This window comes from Aquarana catesbeiana, linkage group LG04 (genome assembly GCF_042186555.1).
Source record: "Aquarana catesbeiana isolate 2022-GZ linkage group LG04, ASM4218655v1, whole genome shotgun sequence".
In the NCBI taxonomy this organism is placed as follows: domain Eukaryota; kingdom Metazoa; phylum Chordata; class Amphibia; order Anura; family Ranidae; genus Aquarana; species Aquarana catesbeiana.
This window is the reverse complement of record NC_133327.1, coordinates 548,083,881-548,111,450: the sequence shown is the minus strand read 5'-3', so window position 1 is coordinate 548,111,450 and position 27,570 is coordinate 548,083,881. Positions and strand designations below refer to the sequence as shown.

The 27,570-nt window shown below is 44.1% G+C and overlaps 1 protein-coding gene across 2 annotated transcripts in view; it reads left to right on the top strand.

Moving 5' to 3' along the window:
* Positions 1-4,786: 4,786 nt before the first annotated feature.
* SCAF8 (SR-related CTD associated factor 8) overlaps positions 4,787-27,570 on the top strand; it is a 115,368-nt gene continuing 92,584 nt past the window's right edge. The window contains exons 1-2 of one of the 2 annotated variants that reach the window (XM_073627934.1): positions 4,802-4,934; positions 25,448-25,491. Coding sequence is in view for 1 of the 2 variants with exons in the window: in XM_073627933.1 (XP_073484034.1) it covers positions 4,905-4,934 (30 nt within the window). In the remaining variant the exon portion in view is untranslated. Of the gene's footprint in view, positions 4,935-25,447; positions 25,492-27,570 lie in introns of both variants that reach the window. The other variant, XM_073627933.1, reaches the window with a different exon arrangement.

Genomic DNA, 27,570 nt, shown 5'->3' with positions numbered 1-27,570 from the left:
TGTGAAAGATGATGTTATGCCGAGTAAATAGATACTAAACATGTCACGCTTTATAATTGCACGCACACGTGGAATGGCGGCAAACTACGGTACCTAAAAATCTCCATAGGCGACGCTTTAAATTTTTTTACGGTTACCAGGTTAGAGTTACAGAGGAGGTCTAGTGCTAGAATTATTGCTCTCGCTCTGATGATCACGGCGATACCTCACATGTGTGATTTGAACACCGTTTATATATGCGGGCGCGACTTCGGTATGCGTTTTCTTTGCTGCGCGAGCTCGCGGGGACGGGGACGCTTTAAAATTTTTTTTTCTTATTTATTTTAATATTTATAAATTGTGTTTTAAAAAAAAAAATTTTTATGACTTTTATTGCTGTCACAAGGAATGTAAACATCCCTTGTGACAGTAATAGAAGGTGACAGGTACTCTTTATGGAGGGATCGGGGGTCTAAAAGACCCTTGATCCCTCCTTTGCACTTCAAAGTATTCAGGTCGCCGAAAACGGCGATTCTGAATACTGTGTATTTTTATAAAACCGGCACATTGGCAGCCGAGTAAACGGGAAGTGACGTTATGACGTCGCTTCTGTGTTTACAATTAGGAGGCTGGAACTAAGCCGCTCCAGCCCGTCCCCAGCCGCCGGAGGCAGCCGATTGGTCATCGGGCCTCCCGATGGCGGGAGGCGGCGGGAGGCGGCGGGAGGGGGGGCATCCCCTCCCACTCCTCCGGTATAACAGCCGAGCGGCTTTTAGCCGCATCGGTTTTTATAACTGGATAGCCGATCGCTGGCTCTAAAAAAACAGTATTGGGATAATGCCTGCAGGTGCGGGCATTATCCTGGTATAACCCTGGAAAGCTGAGTATGCACATCTGCGTACGCTTGGCGGGAGGGGTTATTAATCAGGCTTTCAGAAAAACAGGTTCCTGCTTTTCAAATATTTCCAAGCTTGCGTACAAAGGCATTTACTATAGCACGTCCCAAAAAACAACAGAAGGAAGACACTTTGTAGGTTTTCTAGTCTGGGCACGCTCAGCTGTGTCACTGAGATGTTTGAACTAGGTGAAGCCAATGCCCCCCACCCCAAGACCATACCAGACCGAGGAGAAAGCCCACAGCAATTAAAAAAAAAAACAAAAAAAAAAAAACACAGTGTGGGGTCCCTGCCAAAATCAATACAAGACCCTTATCTGAGAATGCAGCCTGGCAAGTCAGGACGTCACAAGGGGACGGGGTCTCCAGGTGACGTTACCGGATGGCCATGCTCCACAGCTATAAAAGAATTGTCAGACATTGGGACAGAACACAACGGTGGGAGCCAGCTACGGAGGATGACCGTTTGTTATTTTTTATTTTTAGCAGGTCGGTGGCAGCAGAAGATGTCACCGGAGGGAGAAGACATCAGCAAAGGGAAAAGACCAGAGGTAGAAGACCAGAGAAGAAGACATTGGTGGCAGAAATGGTGAAAGAAGACATGTTGGCGTTACGATGGGGGACATTCTTTATTTTTAATGAAGGACTTGTCAGAAACTGTCTCTTGTTTTTTGTAACACACTTCTTGTTTTTTTGGTGAATGGGTAGGGGTAGAATGCACTCCATACTTATTCACATGGGGGAGAGGGATCTGGGGGCTCCTTTGTCAAAGGGGGCTTCCAGATTCCGATAAGCCCCCCGCCCGCAGACCCCCACAACCACCATCCAGGGTTGTTGGGAGGAGGCCCTTGTCTCAATCAACATTGGGACAGGATGCTTTGGGGTGGGGGACACAGAGCCCACCCGCCCCAAAGCACCCACCCCCCTTGTTAAGGGCATGTGGCCTGGTTTGGTCCAGGAGGGGGGCGGGCGCTCGCTCCCCCCCCCCCCCCTTTCCTGGCCTGCTGGGCTGCATACTTGGATAAGGGTCTAGTATGGACTATGGGGGGGACCCTACGCCGTTTAAAAAAAAAATTGCGTGGGGTTTCCCCTCAAAATCAATACCAGACCAAGTGGGGAGAGGGCCCCACACCTTTTTTTTTTTATTTTTATAAATTGTCATGAGACTTTCTCCATACCAGAAGCAAAGGAATTGTTTTAATTGGTCAAAGGACAAGTCGCAATCATCTCAAAGTCAGATCCCGTTTATTAAAGTCGTACCAGAAGTCGTGCGACTTCCGTGTCGGAGCAGTGTGAACTTGGCCTTCGTTTTGTGACCATTAGTAAATTTGCATTCGTGTCCATTTGTTGACTGAGTGGTTTAGTAAATCTTTGCTCCGCCTAAAAGCAGTCCGTAATGCATGGGGGTGAGCCCATTTGCCAACAAGGTGCTTTACTAAATCAACCCCACTATGATCATGATGCTTTGCAAAATTTTTAACTTAGGGTGCAGAGTTTGATAGGTAGCACCATCTGTCAAACTCACCTTTTGAGTTCAATAGAGAAGTTGCAGCATGGTGCCACAATGTAAAATTTCCATTCAGCAATTAAAAAAAAACAAAAAAAACAGGCATTTAGCAGGCCGCAACAGTGTCTCTTGACTGCCTGTCAGCCACTACTATTCTGCTCTCTGAAAAATGATCTACTCACTGTGTTTTGCTTTTCATAGGGCGGTAAGCAGTAACGTTAATGTGAAGAAAGCCTTACCCTCACTTTTATAATTCCCAGTGACATTGATGATCAGGACATCTGGATAGTGTAAATCCCCCTAATAGGGACATAGGCAGCAATAAAAACCTGACAGTGCTTCCAACCCCTCTCTATATCTAAAAAAAAATTGTCTCTAGTTATACTTTAAAATGGTTGTAAAGGCTGAAGGATTTTTACCTTCATGCACTCTATGCAGGAATGTAAAAAACCTTCAGTGTGCACCTCCTCACTAATACTTACCTAAGCCCGATCTTGATACAGAGATGTGCGCAAGACCTGAAGCTCTCTCTCCTAATTGGCTGAGATGCAGCAGCAGGAGCCACTGGCCAGTGAGGTGTGAGTGAGGGGGAGTAGGGTTGCCACCTCACCCCTTAAGCCCTATTAACACCTATGCAGTTTGCATATTGCAGGCACATTTTGCGTTTTTCAATACACGCTTTTGATCCATTGAAGTCTATGGTACCAAAAACCAGAAAAAAAGTCCCTGGCCCTTTCCATAGTCTGTGACTCCGGCTCTGTGACTCAAAGTCACAGAGCCGGAGTTTGCGGCCGCAGAAGGAAGAGGGGTGAAGATGGACGCTCGCTGCTAGTGGGGACAGCGGTGACATCGCAGGCTTCGTTTTCAGGTAAGTGACATATAATGGGTTACTATGCGATGCATAGTAGCCCATTATGCTTTACCTTTGCAGGGAAATAAAGAGGAAGTAAAACCCACCGGGATTTAAGTCCTCTTTAAATGAACTGTAGTGTTTATGCAAAAGTGAAAACGCACTAAAAATTGCATAGGTGTGAACCAGGCCTTAAAACCGAACACGTATTAATTACACAGGTTCTGAGGCTAATTTAATGAAGATAAGGCACCATGTGAATTTAAAGGAGTTGTAAAGTCTCACTGTTTTTCACCTTAATGCATTCTATACATTAAGGTGAAAAACCTTTTGTGCTGCAGCCCCCCCAGAGCCGCCATTTTTCTTACCTGTGCGCAATCTTTCCAGTGACGGGAATGAGCACAGCAGCTCCAGCCAGTGTCTCAGGTTCTCATTGGATAGATTAATCTGCAGAAAATCTAATAGTGTGTATGGGGTCTGTGTGAGGGATGGACAGAGTCCAGGAAGAGACACATCTGTGTTCCTGATTAGCAGGAATCACAGATATCTCTCTTCCTGTCTGACAGAACGACAGTCTGCCTTGCTTAAATAGGCAGACCGCCGTTCTGTCTCTCCAGTGAACGATTGCGGGTGGCCATTACGGCCGCCGGACCTGCTGATTGGCTCCCGCTGTGTCCAATCACAGCAGGGGCGCGGTTCCAGCTGCGCGTGCGCACCCCAGAGCCGATGGAAGAAATTACGTACAGGTACGTGATTTTGCATTTAAGGGCAGCCCTACCACAGTATATGTACGTGGGGCAGTCCTTAAGTGGTTAATCAAGTACAGGACTTGTGTAATTAATAGGTGTTTGGGTTTAAATGGATGAGGTGGCAAACCTGGGGGGGGGGCTGAGACGCACTCTCTGTCTTATGGATAGAGCCGTTCTGGGAGTGAGCATGCACGAGTGCCCCCGCAGCAAGTGGCTTGCTATGGGGGCACTCGGCAAGAGGGGATGGGCAGAAGAAGAGGATCTGGGCTGCTCTGTGCAAAACTACTGCAGAGAGCAGGTAAGTAAAACATGTTTATTTTTTTCCTTTACAATCACTTTAATTCCCAAGCATTGGGTGAGCTTGTCTGTTATAGAACAAACTCCACCCACCTCCTTCTGTTCAGTGACATCACTTCCTCTCTATACCCTGCTCTCTCATTGCCCTTAGAGTGAGGGGGCGTTTCCCTGTATAGCAGACACCCCCCCTGGCGGGGATACCAGGTCTACCTGTGTCCTTATAAACTCCTCAATCCCTGCCCTTTGTCTTTCTGGCGGGCAGTATACACCACGTGACTGTCCGGACATGTGTGAGGGGAAGGTGGTGTATCTGTCTCAGTCAGTGCGGACGTTCTATGACAGAGCAGTGAGCGGCAATGTGGAGACTACAAGTCCCGGCCGGGGCCGCTCAGCTCGGTGGTGTTAGCCCGGGCTTGTAGTCCCCCCCCGCCCCCCCCCCCGCTCTCTATGGTCTGTCAGAGAACATCCCTCTTCCTATACTCCGCACTTCTCCGCAGCCCCTTGTCACGAGGCCTGAGCTTCCGCTTCCTCCCCCTCCCTCCAGCCTCCTCCTCCCCTCTCCCCCCTACAGGCGCCGTCGCCACCTCCTCCTCCAAACAACACGGCGCTTCTACATCACCCGACAACATGGAGGCCGTCAAAACCTTTAACAGCGAGGTTTGTAGTCGCACATCCCTCATTCTCATTTCTTTTTCTCTGCCTGTGTGTGTGTGTGTGCATCGGAGGGCGGACCGCTGTCCTTGGTGTGCTGGACGGAGGAGGGAGGCCTGGGCTCAGCGCTGCCCGAGCAGTCTCCTTCCCTTCTACGCATCATCCGGCCCGGCCATTCTTCTCTAGGACGGGGCCTTCCTTCACTGCAGCCCACTCACTATACTCCCAGGCTGCTGCTATGTAGGCCTGTGCTGGTCACACTCCACACAGCTCTGCGATGGGGGTGATCCGGGCACTGAGCACAGCTCTGCTATGGGGGGTTCCCCTGGGCACAGCTCTGCTATGGGGGGTTCCCCTGGGCACAGCTCTGCTATGGGGGGTTCCCCTGGGCACAGCTCTGCTATGGGGGGTTCCCCTGGGCACAGCTCTGCTATATAGCGGGGTTGATCTGAGCACAGCTCTGCTATATAGCAGGGGTGATCTGAGCACAGCTCTGCTATGGGGGGGGGGTTCCCCTGTGCACAGCTCTGCTATGGGGGTTACCCGGGCACTGAGCACAGCTCTGCTGTGGGGGTGTTCCAAGTGCAGCTCTGTGAGAAAAGATCTCTTTCATGGAAGGTTTCTCTCCACCTAGTGCATAATGCATATTTATGGATGGTTTGAGGACATAGATGAAGCACCAGAATTTACATTGTGGTCCATGCCTCAAGTTTCTCTTGGAATGGTGATCTTGTTGACCCAGCATGGACAGTTATTTCCTGGGGCGTATCCCCAGCACCATGGCTAGTCCACTTCCCTCCTGTTGTTGCAGTTTGAGGTCTCACAGCTAAGTTCACACTATTGCAGGTAGGCCTGTAATTTGTAGGCGTTCCTGCAACTGCAGCAGAAATGCATTGCTGTTTAGCATACACAGGAGCCCCACACATTGGAAAATGTGGTGTGATTTCCTGTGGGTGGAAATGAATGGTGTCAAAGCACTGTGTGGTTTCTCAGTGGCCACATTTTTACAAAAAAGTGTCGGGGACTTTTTCCCTGCATTTTCTGTAGGTACGATACAGCAGACCGTTCAATTGAATAGATCGCTATGTCTGCACAAACACGACCACAGGGAAATGCATAGATGTGGGGTGAATAGGTACACATCTGTATGCTGTGGAAGAAGAAGGCACATCAATGCGTCACATAAAAAAGTTAATTCAAGTGGGTTTATTGCACATGAACATATAACGCTTATGCCATAGATCCAGCATCAGTCTTGCTCTTGAACCTGTTGATATTGAGCTTGTCACCTAATACCAACAAACAACCAAGAACAGTAATCTTACTGATTATTGTGCTCCTTAAAGTGACTAAAGGCCTGTGTGGTTTTTTTTTTTTTGTGTTTTTTTGAATAAGATGCCTATACTTACCTGCTCTGTGCAAGAGTTTTGTGCAGAGCGGCCTGATGCTCAGTCTCTGGGGGCCCCGGCAGCACTCCTGGCTCCTCCTCTTTATCAAGTGCCCCCACAAAGAGCTACATACCATGTGGGCACTCGTGCGGGCACACTCCTGAGTCCTGCTGCTGTGTCCGTTGACATAGTCAGCAGGACTCGGCTCCCATGTCACTGGATTTGATTGACAGCAGTGGGAGCCAATGGCTCCTGCTGCTATCAATCTAATGAAGACCTGAGACAGTGACTGGAGCTGCTCTGCTCGTCATCGTTGGAACGATCGGGCTCAGGTAAGAAAAAGGGGGGGTCTGGAGGGGCAGGTGCACACAGGGTTTGCAACACCTTTAAAGCCTAACTCCAGCTTTTGTTTGACACTGAACTGCATCTTTTGATACACTTTACATAGTTTGTTTGAGCCAGCTTGGCCCAAACAAACTATGTCCCTCACTAACAAGTGAGGCTGCTGGATGTGCTTTATAAACTGTATGTAGCTGAGGCTGCATACAGCATACCGCACTGTGTTCCGGGTTGGAGCCCAAACCTTCCTCTCATACCCGGAACACAATAGCATCTCTCTGAGCAGCGCACAGCCATTCATAGAAAGCAATATATTCTAGCAATGAATACAAAGCTTCCTCTTATTAGCTGAGTTGGAGAGGCAGGCCAATGATGCCACAACCTCTGCCAATCAGAGTCTACTGTGTTCCGGGTATGAGACTGGAAGTCTTCACTTGAACCTGGAAGACAGTGCAGTATGCTGTTTGCAGCCTCAGCTGCATACAGTTTGTAGTACACATCTAACGGCCCCACATGTTAGTGAGGGACATTGCTTGTTTGGGCCAGCTTGGCCCAAAGGAACTATGTAAAAGTGTAACAAAAGCTGCAGTTCAGCTTTAAAGTAGAACAATGCTCGCCTCAACTCCAGCGATGCGGTATCCTGGAGCTCCCTGGCCAGCTGCTGATATCTTTGAGTGTCTGGCTTCCGGGTCTCAATCGTCAGGTGGGGATTAGGTGACTCGTGTGCACGCTGAATTTTTGAACAGTGAGCTGTGTGTGCATGGCTCACTGTACAAGGGCAGGTAAGTAGCATTAATGCAGAAAAGACAGACATGTTTCTTTTACGTTAAAGTTACTTACCTGCCTGTATGCCACATTTTACATCCCACTACATGCTGCCCTTGTCTGCACTGTATAAACTGTGTGGCATCAGCCATTCACAGTTTACAGCGCTGTGTTTGAGCAGTGCCTTCTGCCTGCCTCTCCACCTCAGCCAATCAGAGGAAGCCTTGTATTCATTGATAAAATACAAGGCTTCCTGTGAATTTTGTTCCAGGGATGTGAATTCTCCCATGCAGCATATAGTTTACAGTAGTAACAATGGGTGCCTGTGATGGTGAAGGAAATAGTTTGTTTGGGCAAGCTTGGTCCAAACAAACTATTTAAAGCGGAGTTCCACCACAAAGTGCAACTCCTGCTTATTCGTCGAACTCAGGCTGGACTTCTCCTTTAACAGGTCCCAGAAGGCTGGGGGACCATTTACAAAATGCAGCGTGGTGGGCAGCCGGCTATGAAGCCGCAAGCAGTCACAGCTGGCTTCCCAAAGTAAACATGTCGGTGCCGGGGACACGAAGAGCTGGCTTGTGTGAAGGCCATGCTGTACCCTGGACAGATAATTGTCCTATTAAATGTAAGCAGCTACAGTGTTTGTAGCTGCTGACTTTTAATTTGTTTGTAGGGAGAAGAACTACTTTCATTTTTTTGTTTCTTATTAGGTGACACCCATAGTATCTACAGGTGCCTTTAGAGCAAGAGTAAGGCCAGATTCGTGCTATAAGTGTTGCAGTTACGTGCAATAAATGCACTTGAATTGACAAGCTATTTTTTTCTGCTTTGTGTTGATGTGCCTTTTCACTGCAAGGGTAACTTTTTCCTGCTTGGAATGGGGCTATAAAGAGGTCCTGTTACGAAAAACAAAACCACACGACATTAAAGTACAGTTATATCTATCAAAACGGTTTCTCTTGTAGCCAGTCTTTGCTCTCTTGCAGAACTAGAGGCATTGGAATTTTTAGAATCCAGTACTTCCAAGTATGTTGGGTACCAATGCCTTCTCACTGCTATGGTACCCCCACCCCCTTGCCTCTGCATCATTGGCATATCCTCTTAGGGATGCATGGAAGGTGGTGGGGAGCACAGAATGCAGCAGAAAGACATGGCATTCAACATAAGTAGAAGTGTATGTTGGCCACCCTCTGCTAGAATTATGTCAGATTCAGCAGAAATGCAATTTGAGCTGTGTATGGATAGCATTACTCTGACCCATTTTTAACTTTGGAACAGGAAATGAAGGAAAGTCTCCTCAATGTGACACAGACGATACAAAAAAATTACTTTTTTTTTGTTTTGTTTTTTACTACATCCAAAAGAAAGGAGTACATTTTGAATTATATTTTACTGTATACTACACTGGTGATGCTGCATTGATCTCTTGTATTATGTCTGCTAGAGGTGCACCAAATGGAAATTTTGCTAATACTATTAGCAGTGTGTTTAAGTAAGAAACTGTAGACATGATACAAGAGATGGTCAGAGACTGAGGACATGATACAAGATATGGTCAGAGACTGAGGACATGATACAAGATATGGTCAGAGACCGAGGACATGATACAAGATATGGTCAGAGACCGAGGACATGATACAAGATATGGTCAGAGACCGAGGACATGATACAAGATATGGTCAGAGACCGAGGACATGATACAAGAGATGGTCAGAGACCGAGGACATGATACAAGACATGGTCAGAGACCGAGGACATGATACAAGACATGGTCAGAGACCGAGGACATGATACAAGACATGGTCAGAGACCGAGGACATGATACAAGACATGGTCAGAGACCGAGGACATGATACAAGACATGGTCAGAGACCGAGGACATGATACAAGACATGGTCAGAGACCAGGGACATGATACAAGACATGGTGAGAGACCGGGGACATGATACAAGACATGGTCGGAGACCGGGGACATGATACAAGACATGGTCGGAGACCGAGGACATGATACAAGACATGGTCAGAGACCGAGGACATGATACAAGACATGGTCAGAGACCAGGGACATGATACAAGACATGGTCGCACACCGAGGACACGATACAAGACATGGTCGGAGACCGAGGACATGATAGAAGACATGGTCAGAGACCGAGGACATGATACAAGGGATGGTTAGAGCAGTGTTCCTCAACTCCAGTCCTCAAGGCGCCCCAACAGGTCATGTTTTCAGGCTTAAAGGGGTTGTAAAGTTAATTTTTTTTTTTTTTTTTTAAATAACAAACATGTTATACTTACCTTCACTGTGCAGCTCGTTCTGCACAGAGTGGCCCCGAACCTGGTCTTCTGGGGTCCCTCGGCGGCTGTTTCAGCTCCTCCCCGCAAGCATTTACCACCTTAATGCAAGCTCCCTCGCACGGTGGTGAGTGCTTGCGGGCGCGCTCCCGTGATACAGCCGGCGGCTATAGCCGCTCGCTGTATCACTCGGCCCCGCCCCCCGGCGCGCCGCGTCATCGGATGTGATTGACAGCAGCGCGAGCCAATGGCTGCGCTGCTTTCAATCCATCCACTGCAGCCAATCAGCGACCAGGCTGAGCTGCAATGAAGATGACGAGGACGAGCAGCGAAGATTCGAGGCGTCAGGTAAGTAAAACGGGGGGCCTGGGGGCGGCGGTACTGTCAAAAGTTTTTTCACCTTAATGCATAGAATGCATTAAGGTGAAAAAAATTTTACCTTTACAACCCTTTTAACATTATTTTGCACGGGTGATTTGACGAGTTTCACTGCCTTAGTAATTACCATAGCAATTTCATCTGAGGGAAATCCTGACAATATTACCTGTTGGGGTGCCTTGAGGACTGGAGTTGAGAAACACTGCTTTAGAGACTGAGGACATGATGCAAGAGATGGTTAGAGACTGAGGACATGATACAAGAGATGGTTAGAGACTGAGGACATGATACAAGAGATGGTTAGAGACTGAGGACATGATACAAGAGATGGTCAGAGATTGCAGACTGCATTTTTCTTGACCTTTCTTGCACTAAAGGTGCCAATAATGGCCAACAATAAATTCATATGAATTTAAATTGATAATATTAATTAAAAAGTCGAATATAATACAATTTTATATATAAAAATATAAATATTTTTTAAAAACTGTCAGTTTCGGTTTTGATTTTCGCCAAATTGCATCCTGCATTTTTGGTTTGGACACCAAAAATTCCCATTCAGTGCACTCCTAGTAATAATGAAAAAAAAGTCATGGAACTTTAGGTATTCGTAGGCCAGCTGTACGCATGACATTGTGAGGCATCACTAATGATAATTGGGTTATTAGAAAAAGAGTGCCATGGTGCAAACTTCTAATGCTGAAAGCACAACTAAACCCTGGCATGGATCCTTCTTCTTTACAGCCGCATTCTGTTAGGTTGTGGGCTGTACCCATAATGTTTCTCTTGCTTGTCTAAACGCTCATTCCAGTCTGGCTTCAGATCTTTGTTCAGCTCATAAAGGCTGTCCTCATCCAGAAGGTGTGTACATACAGCCTCTATGGTTGGTTAGGTAGGAATGGCCAGTCAGTGGCTGTGGATGTATGCAGCCTAGAAGTTCAGACTGCATTTGCTACACGTTTGCTTCATGCCTGTCACTCGAATATGAAGCCAGTGAGTACCGAAGCTTTCATTTTAAAAATAAGAACTTTAGTATATTTTGTGAGCATGAGATGCCTTCAGAAGCCCAGCTTTACCGTGTAAAAGTAGCAGTGACATCATCACTGTGATGCACATAGTCTGTGCAGAGATCAGAGCTGTGGCAGGCCCACCTACTACAGGCTGCCTGCAATAAAAACTGCAGGAGGGGAGGAGACAAGACCAGTCACCCTGAACATGGGGACAAAGCAGCAGTGTCTTTATTACAGGAAGCTCCTACACAGAGACAAAGTTTCACTGGATTACTGCACAGACCATGGAATAATATGCGTGTTGTATTTAGACAATATTTGCATATCTCGGAGTTCAGCTTTAAATTTCAAGGTTAGGATGTGGAGAAGTCAAGTATGACAGATTGGAAAGTGATAAATATAAACCAACATTTTCAGTGGTGAGCTGGTTGAAGTGAGGACAGCTTGAAGCACAAGACAAATCTGTAGGCAGAAATAGTAAAGTGTTTTGCAAGTGTCTAATATGGCATATTTTGCTATGTTTATCCGTATACAATTTAGTCTCAAGGCCCTGCACAGAGTTTGAGGACACATATGAATCCTCTGCATGCATTTCCTACTGTTCAGTGTTATAAAATAGATTTTTAATTTGTATGTATTTAAATTAGTGTAGTATATAAAACATAATACTGTTAGAGCTGCACGATTCTGGCCAAAATGAGAATCACAATTTTTTTTGCTTAGAATAAAAAGATCACGATTCTTGCAATGTAAAATCTTTCACATTATACAAAAAATGGGCTAACTTTACTGGTTATTTATTTTTTTTATTTATTTCATTAAAGTAATTTTTTCCAAAAAAATTGCTTTTGAAAGACCGCTGCGCAAATACAGTGTGACAAAATATTGCAACAACCACCATTTTATTCTCTAAGGTCTCTACTAAAAAAATATATATAATGTTTGGGGGTTCTAAGTAATTTTCTAGCAAAAAAAAAATCATTTTAACTCGAAACCAACAAAAGTCAGTAAAAGGTAGTGGTTAAACTTTCCTCACTTAGGCTTTATTCTCACGAGGCGGATCCACTGCCACAGAGTCTGCCTCTGTCTGCCAGCTCAGCGGGAGATCTCTCCGTTGATCTCCGCTGAGCCGGTGGATGACAGGTCCCTCTCTGCTCACTTAGTGGGGAGGGGCTTGTCGAGCGTGGCTGGTTGCTATGGAGAGATCGGACGAAAACGGACAGCATGTTCGTTTTCATCAGATCTCACCCGATCCAATCCGCCAGGGATGGATGCGAACGTAGGGCCATCCGTCTGATTTTAGCAGACCGGGTCGGATGTCAGCGGACATGTCACCGCTGACATCCGTCGCTCCATAGACTAACATGGAGCACCCGTTCAGGTCCGCCGACAAAACTGACAGGCGGACCTGAACAGTCCGACAGTGTGAAAGGGGCCTTACACAGAAGTCTATTCCTTTGACAAATTATTACAATGTTTATACTTAGTTCAACTGCTAAAGAATGTTCTTATTCTTGGCAGACTGCCAGTTTTTTTTTCTTCCTTTTGATGGCTGTGGCTTCAGAAGAGCAGAGAGAATTCTTTGCATAGCAAGAATCGTGAAACACTTTTGTCAAGATCGCAACAGGGAAAAAATCGCACTAACGATTCTTGACGATTAATCGTGCAGCTCTAAATACTGTTCAACCGATTGTAGTGTATCAATTGCACACATTCTTACGTTATGCTAACCTGCAGAATAAATGTAACAAGTCACTTCCGAGACATCTACTGGCCATACACAAAGCAGTTTTCTAGGAGCTCCAACCAGTTTCTAGGTGTTTCTACTGCAAAATCAAAGGATCAAGGCAAGCTACCACTAGCATTTTATAGAGCAGCAAGTTGTCTTGATCAGTTTCTCAATTTATATTTTTGAACACATGCTATCATTTAAATGCTGTGCAAACATCATGATAAGGCATGCCACATTATATTTATAGTACAGTATCTTGTGGGCAAAATTATTTTTTAAGTTATCTAAAAGTATATTTGGATCTTACAGGGAAGCAAAATGGGATCCAAAAATCCACATAGAATCTGGAAGTCCTCATGTGCAACACACCTGCTGTAGTTTGTTGCTGTTTGCTGTTTGTGTACAGAGAGCAGGCCACAAATTCTGGTTCATAACCATCAAAGCCCAACTCTGGCCAGTAATAATAAGAAAAACTTGGCACCATCACAATCCTCACTGCAAGGATTGAGGTTCTAAAGCCTCAAGTTTTTTTACCTTAATGCATTCTTTGCATTAAGGTAAAAAACCTTCTTTGCTGCAGGATCCCCCCCAGCCCCCACTTATTCTTACCTAAGCCTGATCCAGCGACGTGCACTAGAGCAGCAGCTCTCACCTCTGTCTCCCTCCTCATTGGGCAGATTGATAGCGGGAGCCACTGGCACCTGCTCCTGTCAGTCAACTCCAGTGATGGGCGGGGCAGAGTCCCGCTGTCTGTGACAGTGGACGCTGCAGTGGCTCGGGAGCGAGCCTGCACGGGTACCCCCATGGCAGTCGGTTTCCTATTGGGGGCACCAGCAAGAGAGGCCACTCTGTGTAATTATATTGCACAGAGCAGATACGTATAGACATTTTTGTTGAAAAAAAAGCTGTTGCAACAACTTTAAATGCTTGTTAGTTTTGGGCGGAGAAGGCTGCGTTATTTATCTTACCCCCACTCTTGTGCTCTTCTTCTCTTCTTCTGGCACTCTTAGCTGTAGGTGGTTCTTCAGAGTCATCACATACAGTGCAGGGCTTTTAACCCTGCACTGTACGTGTAGGAGGCAGGATTGAAACTGTGGTTGGAAGCACCTTAGAGAATAGGCTTCATGGAACCGGTCGCATCGCTGGAGGTTTCCTGCTGGAGCGAGGAGTAGGGTATTCTCTATTCCTTGACAAAAACAAGCATTTAACCCTTTCAGTATGGGGGGCAATGCAATGGTATTTTTCTTTTTGTTGTGTTTGGAATTGAGCTTTGATTTAGATTCCTATATTCTAAAGTACCTTATTTGCGGAGTATTGTTATGAACCAATTTAAGCTACAGCTCAGGTGAGACATTTTTGGACCCTTGGAGTAAATAGTAATCGTGTTTTTTACCATTACTAAAAGTGATTTATACCATAACTTAAACTGATTGAAAGGCAGACATTTTTTTTTATCTTAATGCATTCTATGCATTAAGATAAAAAACCTTCTGTGTGCAGCAGGCCCCCCTAAAACTTACCTGAGCCCCATCACTGTCCAGCGATGTGCAGAAGTGTCTCGGCTGTCCGTGCTTCTCCCTCCTGATTGGCTAACTGACTTTGACAGCCACTGTTGTGTCTCAGCCAATCAGGAGAGAGAGGGGGTGGGGCCGAACTGCAGCTCTGTGTCAGAATGGACACAGAGCTGCGGCTCGGGTGCCTCCATAGCAAGCTGCTTGCTGTGGGGACACCCAGGAGAAGAGGGAACAGCCAGGGCTGCTCTGTGCAAAACCACTGCACAGAGCAGGTAAGTATAACATGTTTCTTATTTTTAAAGAAAAAAAAAACAAACGAGAATTTAGTATCACTTTAATATGCAATCTGCCAGCATATTCAAAGCAGTATGTGTCAGTGTTAATTTTGACGTTGCATTTCAATTTAGTTTTAGTCATAGTCTTTTGACTAAAATGCCATTTTAGTTTTAGTCACCTGAATTGTTTTTATTTTAGTCGGCTGAAATCTCCAGTACATTTTAATGGACTAACATTTTATGGTTTTAGTTAAATTGAAATGCATTATTTAAGCATTTCTCTAGAATTTCCAAACCCATTATATTCTACTGGAGTAAACAAATATAATAATGTGTTATTATTTATGGTATTAAGGTTTGGACATGCACTACAGACACAGATTTAGCTGTTGTCTGTATAAAATAAATGTCTTTATAAATAAAATGAAATTTCATAAACAAACAAAAATATTATTTTTTGACAAACAGAAGTGCAAGTTTAAAATATAAAAAAAACTGTAAACTCTATTGGCTGTAAATGCCATTGCACATATTGCCTGAATATATTACCAAAATTAAATTAAAAAAAAAAGATTCTTTTTTTTTTTTTTTTTTTATCCTTCAACAGCTTAGTAGATGCCCTCCACTTATTCTTATGTGGTAGTACAGTGTTAATTTTGATGTAAAATTTCAGTTTAGTTTTAGTCATAGTCTTTTGACTAAAATGCTGTTTTAGTTGCATTTTAGTCATCCAAATTGTTTTAGTTTGTAATTTAGTCATCTGAATTACGTTAATTTTAGTCATATTTTAGTTAACTAAATTACTTAGTTTTGTAGACTAAACTAAAACTGGTTTAAACACAACTTTTCTAATTGTGAGAAATGCTTTATTTTAAATGTCATTGATAATCTCTACTATCCTCTCACATAAAACAGGAAAATGTTATTTTCCTTTTTTGTATGTGACAACACTATGATCTCCCCTGCTGTGCTATTGTGTTCTGACAAGGGGATGCCCCCCCGCCAGAACACTCCGGTCAGCTCTCTTAGCCATTGGCTGTGAGCAGTGATCGGTAGCCAGTCAGCAAACCTTTTTCGGTGCCCCTTTGACGGAAGCCAGCTGAACGGCTGCTTCTGTCGAACCGGCTGCAGTACACACAGGCTGAATGTTGGCTGGTTCCTGTTGAACTGGCCGAGACCGATGCTGCCCGACTTTCGGCCCGTGTGTACGGGGCTTTAGGCGATCCTTGAAAGCTGATCTCCTCAGGAAAACCTTTTAGGCATCAAGCTAAAAACTGTACTTTACTTTCTCAACTCATCACTCATAGTTGATGCCTTTTATATTGCTAGCCCCTTCCCTCCCCAGATTGTAAGCGCTGATGCACAGGGCTTTGATGTATTGAATGTTATTGTAACTATACTGTCTCCCTTTATGTTGTAAAGCGCTACACAAACTGTTGGTGCTATAAAAATTCTATATAATAATTCTAATATTTACAACAGCCCAAGTCCTTATACAACCTGTATGGAATGTCCATCCAGCTCATACAGTGAAGGGAAAATATATTTGATCCCTTGCTGATTTTGAACGTTTGCCCACTGACAAAGAAATGATCAGTCTAAAATTGTCATGGTAGGTTTATTTTAACAGTGAAAGACAGAATAACAACCAAAAAATCCAGAAAAACGCATTTCAAAAAAGATATAAATTGATTTGCACTTTAATGAGTGAAATAAATATTTGACCCCCTTTGCAAAACATGACTTAGTACTTGGTGGCAAAACCCTTGTTGGCAATCACAGAGGTCAGACGTTTCTTGTAGTTGGCCACCAGGTTTGCACACATCTCAGGGGGGATTTTGCCCCACTCCTTATTGCAGATTCTCTCCAAGTCATTAAAGTTTTGAGACTGACGTTTGGTAACTCAGACCTTCAGCTCCCTTCACATATTTTCTATGGGATTAAGGTCTAGAAACTGGTTAGGCCACTCCAGGATTTTAATGTGCTTCTTCTTGAGCCACTCTTTTGTTGCCTTGGCCATGTGTTTCGGGTAATTGCCATGCTGGAATACCCCTCCACGACCCATTTTCAATGCCCTGGCTGAGGGAAGGAGGTTCTCACCCAAGATTTGATGGCACATGGCCCCATCCATCGTCTTTTCGATGCGGTGAAGTTGTCCTGTCCCCTTAACAGAAAAACACCCCCAAAGCATAATGTTTCCACCCCCATGTTTGACAGTGGGGGTGCTGTTCTTGGGGTCATAGGCAGCATTCCTCCTCCTGCAAACACGACGAGTTGAGTTGATTCCAAAGATCTCGATTTTGGTCTCATCTGACCACAACACTTTCACCCAGTCCTCCTCTGAATCATTCAGTTATTCGACAGCAAAATTCAGACAGGCCTGTACATGTGCTTTCTTGAACAGGGGGTCCTTGCGGGCACTGCAGGATTTCAGTCCTTCACAGCGTAGTGTGTTACCAATTTTTTTTTTTGGTGACTATGGTTCCAGCTGACTTGAGATCATTGACAAGATTCTCCCGTGTATAAATGGACACTTACCTGTCCCAGGGTCCAGCGATGTCGGCAGCCGAAGCCGATCAATCGCTTGTCTCTCGGCTGCCCCCCGCCGCCATCCTCGGTCAGGGAATCAGGAAGTGAAGCATTGCGGCCTCACTGCCCGGTTCCCGCATGCGCGAGTCGCGCTGCACGTCTACACTGGTCCCCGTTGTGTTGTGGCTACTGTGTATTTCCCAGAACACAATGGGGGTGGGCGGGCATTTGCGGCTAGCTGCGGCTAGCTATTTCCGGAAGTGGGTGCAGATACCTGTATTATACAGGTATCTGCACCCCCCTCCCCCCTGAAAGGTGCCAATTGAGGCACCGAAGGGGGGGGGGATCCGATGAGCGCAAGTTCCACTTTGGGGTGGAACTCCGCTTTAAGAGAGTGCTCCTAATCTAAGCTGGTTACTGGTGTAGAAGACACCTGGGAGCCAGAAATCTTGCTGATTGATAGGGGATCGAATACTTATTTTACTCATTTAAAGCGGAGTTCCACACAAAAATGGAACTTCCGCTTTTCGGAACCCTCCCCCCCTCCGGTGTCACATTTGGCACCTTTCAGGGGGGAGGGGGATGCAGATACCTGTCAAAGACAGGTATTTGCACCTACTTCCGGCATAAACTCCCATGGGAGTCTATGCTTCTTCCTGTCCCGACCGCGCTGTCTGCTGGGAACACACAGCTCCCAGCAGAGAGCGGGGACCACTAGGGACGTGCAGCGCGACTCGCGCATGCGCAGTAGGGAACCGAGAAGTGAAGCCGCAACGCTTCACTTCCTGATTCCCTCACCTAGGATGGCAGCGGCAGCTGCCGAGAACCGAGCGGGTTCTCGGCGTCCCCTGCCAACATCGCTGGACCCCGGGACAGGTAAGTGGCAATGTATTAAAAGTCAGCAGCTGCAGTATTTGTAGCTGCTGGCTTTTAATATTTTTTTTTTTTGGCGGTGTGGGTGAACCCCCGCTTTAAGTACAAATCAATTTATAACTTTTTTGAAATACGTTTTTCTGGATATTTTTGTTGTTATTCTGTCTTTCACTGGTAAAATAATCCTACCATTAAAAGTATAGACTGATCATTTCTTTGTCAGTGGGAAACCGTACAAATTTAGCAGGGGGTCAAATACTTTTTTCCCTCACTGTATGTGCCAGTTAGGCCAGAATTGGTGACAGTTAACAGCCTGTTACTTTAGACTTGGTCTGTTCGTTGTGGTACAGCATAGGGCTGGGAGATTTTCTTTAAAAAAAAAAAAAAATTTCTCTTAAAAAGAACTCGATTCACAATTCGAATCGAGTTTTTTTTTTTTCTTTGGAAACCGCGCCGGTCCTGAGGTGCTGCGGGCATGAGCTTTTAGGCAAGACCGTGGCTTCGGCCTAGTCCGTGGCGTTTGGCCTTGCCGACTAGGCCGAAGCCGCGGCCTCACCTAAAAACTCCTTGCCCGCAGCTCCCCAGGACTGATGCGGTGTCAGCGCCGGTCCTGAGGCGCTGCGGGCATGAGTTTTTAGGCGAGTCTGTGGCGTCCGGCTGAAGCCGCGGACTAGGCCAAAGCCGCGGCCTCGCCTAAAAACTCATGCCCGCAGCGCCTCAGGACCGGCGCGGTGAAAAAAAAAAATCTAAGAAAATCGATTTGCTTAAATTTTGAATCGATTTGACCTCTCAACTCGAATCAAGATTTAAATCGATTTTTTCCCCAGCCCTAGTACAGCATGAAGCAAACGGTTTTCTAAGCATTATGCGTGCAGTAGCTTTTATCCGGAACTATTTTCCAATGTATCCATCAAAAGTTTTTTCCAACTTTACTAAAGATTTTATCCAAAGGAACTGCCAAATTTACAACATTCATGTTTTATTCATGATTCTTGCTTGTTTTTTTAGGTAAATTAAATTAAAAAAAGTTATCACAATGCCCCCCCCCCCCCTAAAAACTTAATTAAAAACCCTGCTTCCATGCCTTTCCAACCGATTGCTGTATTTAGAGAAAAAGCAAACATTTAAAATGCCCTTTTTATTCAAAGTTGCAGTCATGTGATGCTCCAGTCCTGAGTCTTCCCTCCTCTTCTGTTCACATCTGGCGGGGCCTTTTTTGGGTGTTCATGTCACTCTCTGCATGTCATGGACACTTCCTATTGGCCGTTTAGCATCAGAATTCTTTCAGGATCCAAGAGTGTTTTCAGTGTGAGGGGATGGTAGAAGACAGACTGGTGGGGGGCCATCTGCCATGCTGGGTTTGTGATCCCCCACAACTAGAAATGGCCCTGCCAAGGGAGCTGGCTGGTGTAAAACAAAAAACCTTGCAGGATTGATTAGGGTAGTTTCAAAGAGTGCTGAAACCTGCTAGCAGCTTGTTAAATTTGACAAGAACACCTATAAGAACTGTGTTTTATGTACCCAAGCTGGAGCTGAAGGTTGTCCTAAAGCAGACCTTCGTCATTTTTTTCAACTTTCCATCTATTAACTCTTCTTCCCTTGTTGTTTTTAACCACTTAAGGACCGAGCCTCTTTCTGAGATTTGTTGTTTAGTTAAAAACTGTTTCGTTTGCTAGAAAATTACATAGAACCCCCAAACATTATACATTTTTTTTTCTAACACCCTAGAGAATAAAATGGCGGTCGTTGCAATACTTTCTGTCACACCATATTTGTGCACTTTTTTTTGGAAAAAATACACTTTTTTGAATTAAAAACTAAGACCATAGTAAAGTTAGCCCAATTTTTTTTTCATATTGTGAAAGATATTGATACCCAACATGTCACGCTTCAAAATTGCGCTTGTGGAATGGCGACAAACTTTTACCCTTAAAAATCTCCATAGGCGACGTTTAAAAAATTCTACAGGTTGCATGTTTTGAGTTATAGAGCAGGGCTAGGGCTAGAATTATTGCTCTCGCTCTACCGATCGCGGCGATACCTCACATGTGTGATTTGAACACCGTTTTCATATGTGGGCACTACTCACGTATGCATTCGCTTCTGCACGTGAGCTTGGCGGGACGGGGCGCATTTAAAATTTCTTTCTTTTTTTAAATTTATTTTACCTTTTTATTTTTTATTTTTACACTGCTTTAAAAAAAAAAAAAACTGTCACTTTTATTCCTATTACAATGAATGTAAACATCCCTTGTAATAGAAAAAAAGCATGACAGGACCTCTTAAATATGAGATCTGGGGTCAAAAAGACCTCAGATCTCATATTTACACTAAAATGCAATAAAAGAAAAAAAAAAAAAATTTGTCATTTGAAAAAAAAAAAAGAAGGCCCTTTAAAAGCTGTTGTCGGAAGTGACGTTTTGACGTTGCTTCCGCCCTGCAATTGTATGGAGATGGGCCATCTTCCCCTCACTCATCTCCATACCCAGGAAGGAGAAGGATCCGATCGCCTCTGCCGTTACCGACGGCTCCGGTAAGCGGCGGAGGGCACAGGAGAGGGCCCCCTCCTGCCGTCGATAAAAGTGATCTCGCTGCGAAGCCGCCGCAGAGACCACTATTACCGGAAACCGGACCGCCCCCCGAAGAAGAGGATACCAGAGTTATGGCAGCTATCTGCTGCCATAACAAAGTTATCCCTCTTCAAAATTAGGATGTATATCTGCGTGCGGTGGTCCGGAAGTGGATAGTAAAACATTTTTTTTCTGCCAGTAAATACCTTATACACCCCACTTGCTGTTTCTTGTCAGGTAAAAAGCCTAGGCTTATGACATCATGCACAGCTCTCTCTCACTCTGTAAGAGTTTGCCAGGAAAGGAGGGGAAATGAGTCATAGGAGGGCCAGTGAGAGCTGCCAGGCTGCAGAGCTGGAGGTGTGTGTCTGTGTAAATCCAGGAAGTAAGCAGGCAGCAGCTTCAGCTGCCCACAGTTAAAATGGTTGCAGCCAGACTCGGTGGAGAGAGATTTCTGCAGCATTTTTGACAAGTACAGAGTCACACTATATACAAAGTGGTTTTAATGGAAGCTTCAGAATGGCAAAGATGTTTTTATTACAAATTATGTGAGCAGACTGCAGTTCCTGTTAAAGAACTATTTTCAGTACTCCTCAAAGATGCTGTAAGCTGGAGGAAAGTTTCACTAATTCGTTGGTTGCTTGTTCACATCAATCTTTTACACTCTGCGTTTACAAAGCCTAATACTGAAAAAACAAACAAACCCTTTTATGTCAGTGAGCGATTTCATTTTGTGGGATCGACATGTCCCAGAAGTCCTTACAGATAAGTTTGGTTGTCCACACATACTGTAATTTATATAGATAGTTATTTGACGGTTTATATCCTTTCACCAATTACTGGACTGCAATCAGTAAATATGATGAGTAGGTCAGGGACAGTCAAATCCACATCTAAGCTCATGACATTTTAAAGTAAAGGATTCCATATGAGTTTTCTAATGCACTTATCACTTTAACATAGAAAATAAGTTATATTGCTTTTCTGTCACCAGTGTGTGGTGGGAGCAATTGGCTTCCAGTAATGCGGTTTAGTCATTTTGAAAGTTGAGAGCTCTTTCCCACATTCCTGGAGAACGAAGCTGTAAATTCGGAATTGTTACCAAGAAAGTTAGTCTTTGGAGCAGGTAATCCTGCACAGGAGTTATGAGTAAAGTGATAAGGGGTTCACTTAAAGCACAGTTGGCACCTTTCGGGAGGGAGGGGGATTTGACAGGTATCCCGTTCCCACTTCCCGGAAGACCGGGCCGTGACATCACCGTCATCCTCTCCCTGTCGCAGGGCCAGTAGGAGAGAGGAGCGGCGCAGTAGGGTTCCCGGCATGAAGCCGCAAGGCTACACTGCCGGGTACCCTTACCCGCAATGGCAGCAGCAGCACCCGACAGCTGATGGAAACATCAGCTGCGGTGCCGACATCACTGGATTCCAGGACAGGTAAGTGTCCTATTGTTAAAAGCCAGCAGCTGCAGTATGTGTAGCTGCTGGCTTTTAATTGTTTTTTTTTTTTTTTTTGGGCGGACCTCCGCTTTAAATCAGAACTAAAGTAACATTTTTCAATGCACGCACGAGTCCACAGGCATCAAAGCTTTCTGTGGTGAGCCAGAGCAAGCCCTCTGCATGCTCCCAGCACAGTGGATGACTTGTCAAAGACAGCTCTTGCACTCTACTAATGATTAGAAGAGGGTGGGACCGGCTCCCATTCATGTGACAGCTAATCACAGTGGTTATGTGATCGGCCGATCCTTTCTGCCCCCTGGATGTGAAGACCCTGTTAAAGGGATTCTGTGGTTGGTGGGAAGGGGATAAAAAATGCAGCCTACACAGCATTAAAATATAGGAGCATAATGGCATACTAAGAGAAAGGTTAGAGGAAGGTTATGATCTCTGGATTGTTCAGCCAGCAGAGATGAAGACGAGGTTATAAAGAATCCCAGCTCCTACACAGCAGCTGGAAGACCTTCTGGAAAAGCTGCAAAACAACTTTACAAGTGTGAATAAATGCACTATTTTTGGCTTGCAAATTTAGAGTGCATTTAAAAAAAAGGAAAAACAGTTCCACTTTAACCAGTTCCCGCCCAACCTATTGGCAAATGATGGAGGGGGCGGGATCTTCGTTGTCGGTGAACGTCATATGATGTCCTAGAACGCGCACCACGGGCCTTAGACGGTCTATTTTCCAAAAAGGGGTCATTTAGGGGATATTTGTACTGTCCTGGTGTTTTTGGGCCTCAAGAAATAAGGTAGGCCGTCAGTAATCAGGAATAATCAATTTTCAGATATGTATTCCATAGTTTATGGGCTCTATAACTTTATTGCAGACTAAATAATAAACACTTGATTTGGGTTATTTTTACCATAGAAATGTAGCAGAATACAGTTTGGCCTAAATTTATAACGAACGATTCTTTATTTGCAAAATGTTATAACAGAAACCAAGAAAAACACGTGTATATTTGTTGTTTTTTTTTTCAACTTTTTCGGTCTCTTGTTTATTTTGCAAAGTATAAAAAAAACTGTGATGAATATACACCAACAAAAGAAAGCTCTATTTGTGCGAAAAAAAATATAATTTGTTATGGGTACAGTTGTCATTCAAAATGCGACCGCACTGAACGCTGAAAATTGTTCTGGGCAGGAAGGGGGTCAAAGTGCCTGATACTGAAGTGGTTAAAGTAGAGGTTAACTTAAGTTTGTCCCATATGCAAATGCACCCTACATACTTTCAGGCTGGGTTCATACTTCTGCGAATTAGATGCGCCTTTCCCCGCATCCAATTTGGATGACAGGAGATTGAGAGCTGGTTCACACATCTCGGGGGGGGGGGGGCTAGGCAAAAATTCAGGCCTGAAACGGAGAACAGGGACGCACCGGACCCCTGCTGTGAGCCGCATCCGTATACACAGTAAACCTAGCCTCAGGCTGGGTTCACACCTATTCAATTCGGATGACAGGAGATTGTGACTGGCTCTCTATGGAGCCGGTTCACATATCTCTGTGGCGGCTGCGGAGCGGCTTGTAGGAATGCTGTGCATCTTTGGCTCTGTTTCAGGGCCCAATTCAGGCAAAAATTCGGCTCTGATTTGTCCCTGAAGCGGAGAACAGGGACGCATCGGACCCCTGCTGCGAGCCACATCCGTCGGAGGTGTAAACCCAGCCTCAAAGTTGTTCAAATCAGTTTTTTGGAGTTCTGATCTTCATGCAGTGACATATGGCAACGCGTGAACATCTTGTCAGTAGTTTGGGCATCTGCAAAGCAATAACACTAGACCCTCCCTCTGACATCAACAATTCATTAACAAACTGAGTATCCATGAGTCTGAAATCACAGGTGGTTGTAAACAGCTGAAGTTAAGAAGTCTGTAGAAAGCAATGACAGGCTGATAGGAGCTGTGACTGTCCACATCTATCCACACATTCAATGCTTATCTGCAGTTTATCATTTTGTCCATAACTGCAGGTAACCAGTGGTGACTCCGGTCAGCCTGTCATTGCTTTGTACAAGCTACCTGACCACAGATTTTCGAAACCACCTGTGATTTCAGCCTTGGAAATCTGCATATTCTTGCTGAAGGAATCTGCTGATAGCCCTGTTCACATGTGTGAACCAAGGCCTTAGGCCGGGTTCACACTGGTACGACACGACTGTTGTACGACTGACATTCTACTTTGCCCTGCAACTTCGGTCCTACTTCCATCCGACTTAAATGAAGAAGATAAGATTTTGCTCCTACTTTGAGGTAGTACTACTTGTCTTTTGATCAATAAAAACAATTCCAGTGTGACATAAATTCCTTTTAGTGCTGCTGTATTTACCACGTCGGATGGTTAGGACAAGGATCCTACTTTGATCCGACTTCAATGATATTCAGTGGGCTGAAGTAGAATCAAAGTAGTGCAGGAACCTTTTTCAAAGTAGGACTGACTTGTGTTGGACCAGTTAAGATGTCTCTCAAAGGAAATCATTGATTTACACACGTCATGCGATATGTGCTTCCAAAGTCGTATGTCGTACCAGTGTGTACCCAGCCTTTCAGATATTTGCCCAAATGTAATTTGCTTGCTGTTAAACAAATGCTACTGTGCTATACTGAAATGAATTTCCAAATATCAACTGCAGCATATGCATACAGGTATCTTTCTCTATAGAAATACCTCTGAAGTCTAGAAACCATACATAGATGCTTGGACTGCTTTCACACTGAGGCGCTTTACAGCATTAAAAATAGCACCTGTAAAGAGCCTCTCCTGTCTCTCCAGTGTGAAAGCCTGTGTGCTTTCACACTGGAGCGGTGCGCTTGCAGGACAGTAAAAAAAAGTCCTGCAAGCAGCATCTTTACAGCGCTGTAGGTGCGGTGTATACACCGCTCCTAAAGTGCCCCTGCCCATTGAAATCAATGGGGCAGCGCAGCCGGCCACATGCCGCTTTGCGGGCGGTTTTAACCCTTTTTTCGGACGCTAGCGGGGGTTAAAAGCGCACCGCTAAAAATAGCGGTGCTTTACCGCCGACGCCTTGGTGTGAAAGCACCCTTATGGGGACAATTGCCAAATACAAACTAAACAAAAAATAAAGTCTTGGGCTCCCTGCAGCTGTTCAGTCAAAACCACAGTACATGTGCCCATGTGCAAATACGCTACCCTTTGGGGTTTTTTTGTGTGCCACTAGTAATCCACATACAGTATTACAAAATCATTGTGGTTACTGTTGTCAGTGTAGTGTGCAGCGTGAGCAAGAATCTGCCACACAGTAGACTTTGCTATGATGCCTTTATAAGTTATCTTGGTAGAGCAAGAGGAAAACATTTAAAAATGTTAACTAGATCCCATGACTAATCCAATCTGTCATTTTTTCCAGGGTCAACATCAGGGTATTGAAGTGCCCCATATCGAACTAGTCAGGTTTGAATATTTCATGAGAAACCTGTAACCTTAATTTTGCATGTTTCATTTTGTTAAAGAGTTCTGTATTTTCTTCATGATGTGTTGTGCCAGCTTCAGTGACAATCTCCAGTGGTATAGTTTACATTGATCTGAGATTATTAGTAGTTGATGTCTAGTAGTTTGGCTGTTTTGGAGGAATTGACCAGTAGTGTAGATTGGGTTTTTTAAAGTCTGTTATTCTATTTGTTTGTCTTGATTTTCATGTGCCTTCTTTTTGCAATATCAGAAGCAGTTTCAGTAGTGAGACATTGAACTTGGTAGAATTTGCCTGAAAATGAAAACGTGACAGTGTGAAGCTCTCATAAGCACATACCTGTGAAAAGAAATATTAAATATTCGCTTTTTTTTGGTTACGTGTTAGTAGCGTATTAAAGCAATTTTTGCTAGGGTTTGCCTACGTGGCTGGTGATGTGCAAGATTACAGCCTTGGATCCAGTTCACTTGCTGCTGTTGCTGTTTATATGATTTCTTTAACATGTACAAATCAGCAGCCATTCTTTTTAGTGTGATTACTCAGACCTCTGTGATGGCGAGCAATGCATTGCAACTGAAGTATTGGGGCCAGTTATATACACATGCCACTGTATTTCCAAATTTCAGTGGAAATCTGGACTGCAAAGCACACTGTATTTACAGAATTCATCCCAAGTCTGTTTTTTTTTGTTTTTTCAACCTAAGCCAAATGACCTAAATAGGTTCCCAAGTTGCAATATTTGCTTGCCCTTTGAAGGATGATTGTCCCTCATTGCTCTTACATTAATTTGAGTACTTTTTTGCTATACTTTGTGGCAACTAGGGCTGAAACAACAAATCATTATGAAATTAATCGATTACTATTTTCATAATCGATTAATCGGCCAGCTGATTAGTTGGCCTGCTAGCAGAATGCATTATTTGTTTACCTATCAGGAAATACAGTGCAGCACGCATACAGCTCAGTACACCGTTTATACATGTCAGTAAGTACCTGAGAACTTGTGAATGTGTGAGGAGCAATGCCTCATGGGACATGTAGTCCTGGGCAGGAAGTGAATGGTTCTAAAAGCAGAAGTTTTCTTTACCTTGCTATTGGGGCACTCTATACGATATATAATGCACAGCAAAAAGCAGTGTAGAAGCAGATCAATAGCAAACTGCATAGGCGTGTACTGAGCCTTATGCTGGCCACACGGATCAATTTTTAGACGAGAACATTCATATGAAAAATCTTTGTACATTCACTGAATGAAAGAATGTTGTTTGAAATTTTCACTTGCTTTTAACATTCTGTTTTAAAATGAATGTAATTTCTGAACAAAAACCACATGCACTGTCTGAAAAATTCCTTTGACCAAGCAGTTTTCTATTATTTCTAAATTTTCCTTTCACTGTGGTTGAAAACGAACGTCGATTTGACCCCACTAACGATTCGAAAATCGAACAAACGTTCTTAAAATTAAATTTTTTTTTAAGGAAGACATTGTTTTTGTATGGCCAGCATATAATATATTACAGTTCTGTTTGAAAATCTGAAAAACTGTCTTTAACTTTTTTTTTTTTTTCTTTAAAAAAAGATCTGAGTCTGATGACATTTACCAGATTCAACCTCTAATAGTATATACAGTATATCTCCTCTAATAGTATATACAGTATATCTCCTCTAATAGTATATACAGTATATCTCCTCTAATAGTATATACAGTATATCATCTCTAATAGTATATACAGTATATCTGTTCCGTCTGTTATTCTCAGAGTGGATTAGAGATTTTGCTCTCTAACCATATAGTTGGTTATATATATTTACCACTGCATATAGATATTTAAGAATAAATTGCCTTTTTTTAAACTTTACATATTATCTAAATTATACGCCACACTTTTTTAAGGTTATTAACCAATTAATAGAAACAATAATCGGCCAACTAATCGATTATGAAAATAATCGTTAGTTCCAGCCCTAGTGGCAACAGAGCCTAAGTAGGGAGTTCGCTATTGACACGTTTTACCAGTAGGGAAACAAAGCTGGAAGGCGGATACTATAATATTTAAGTTCAT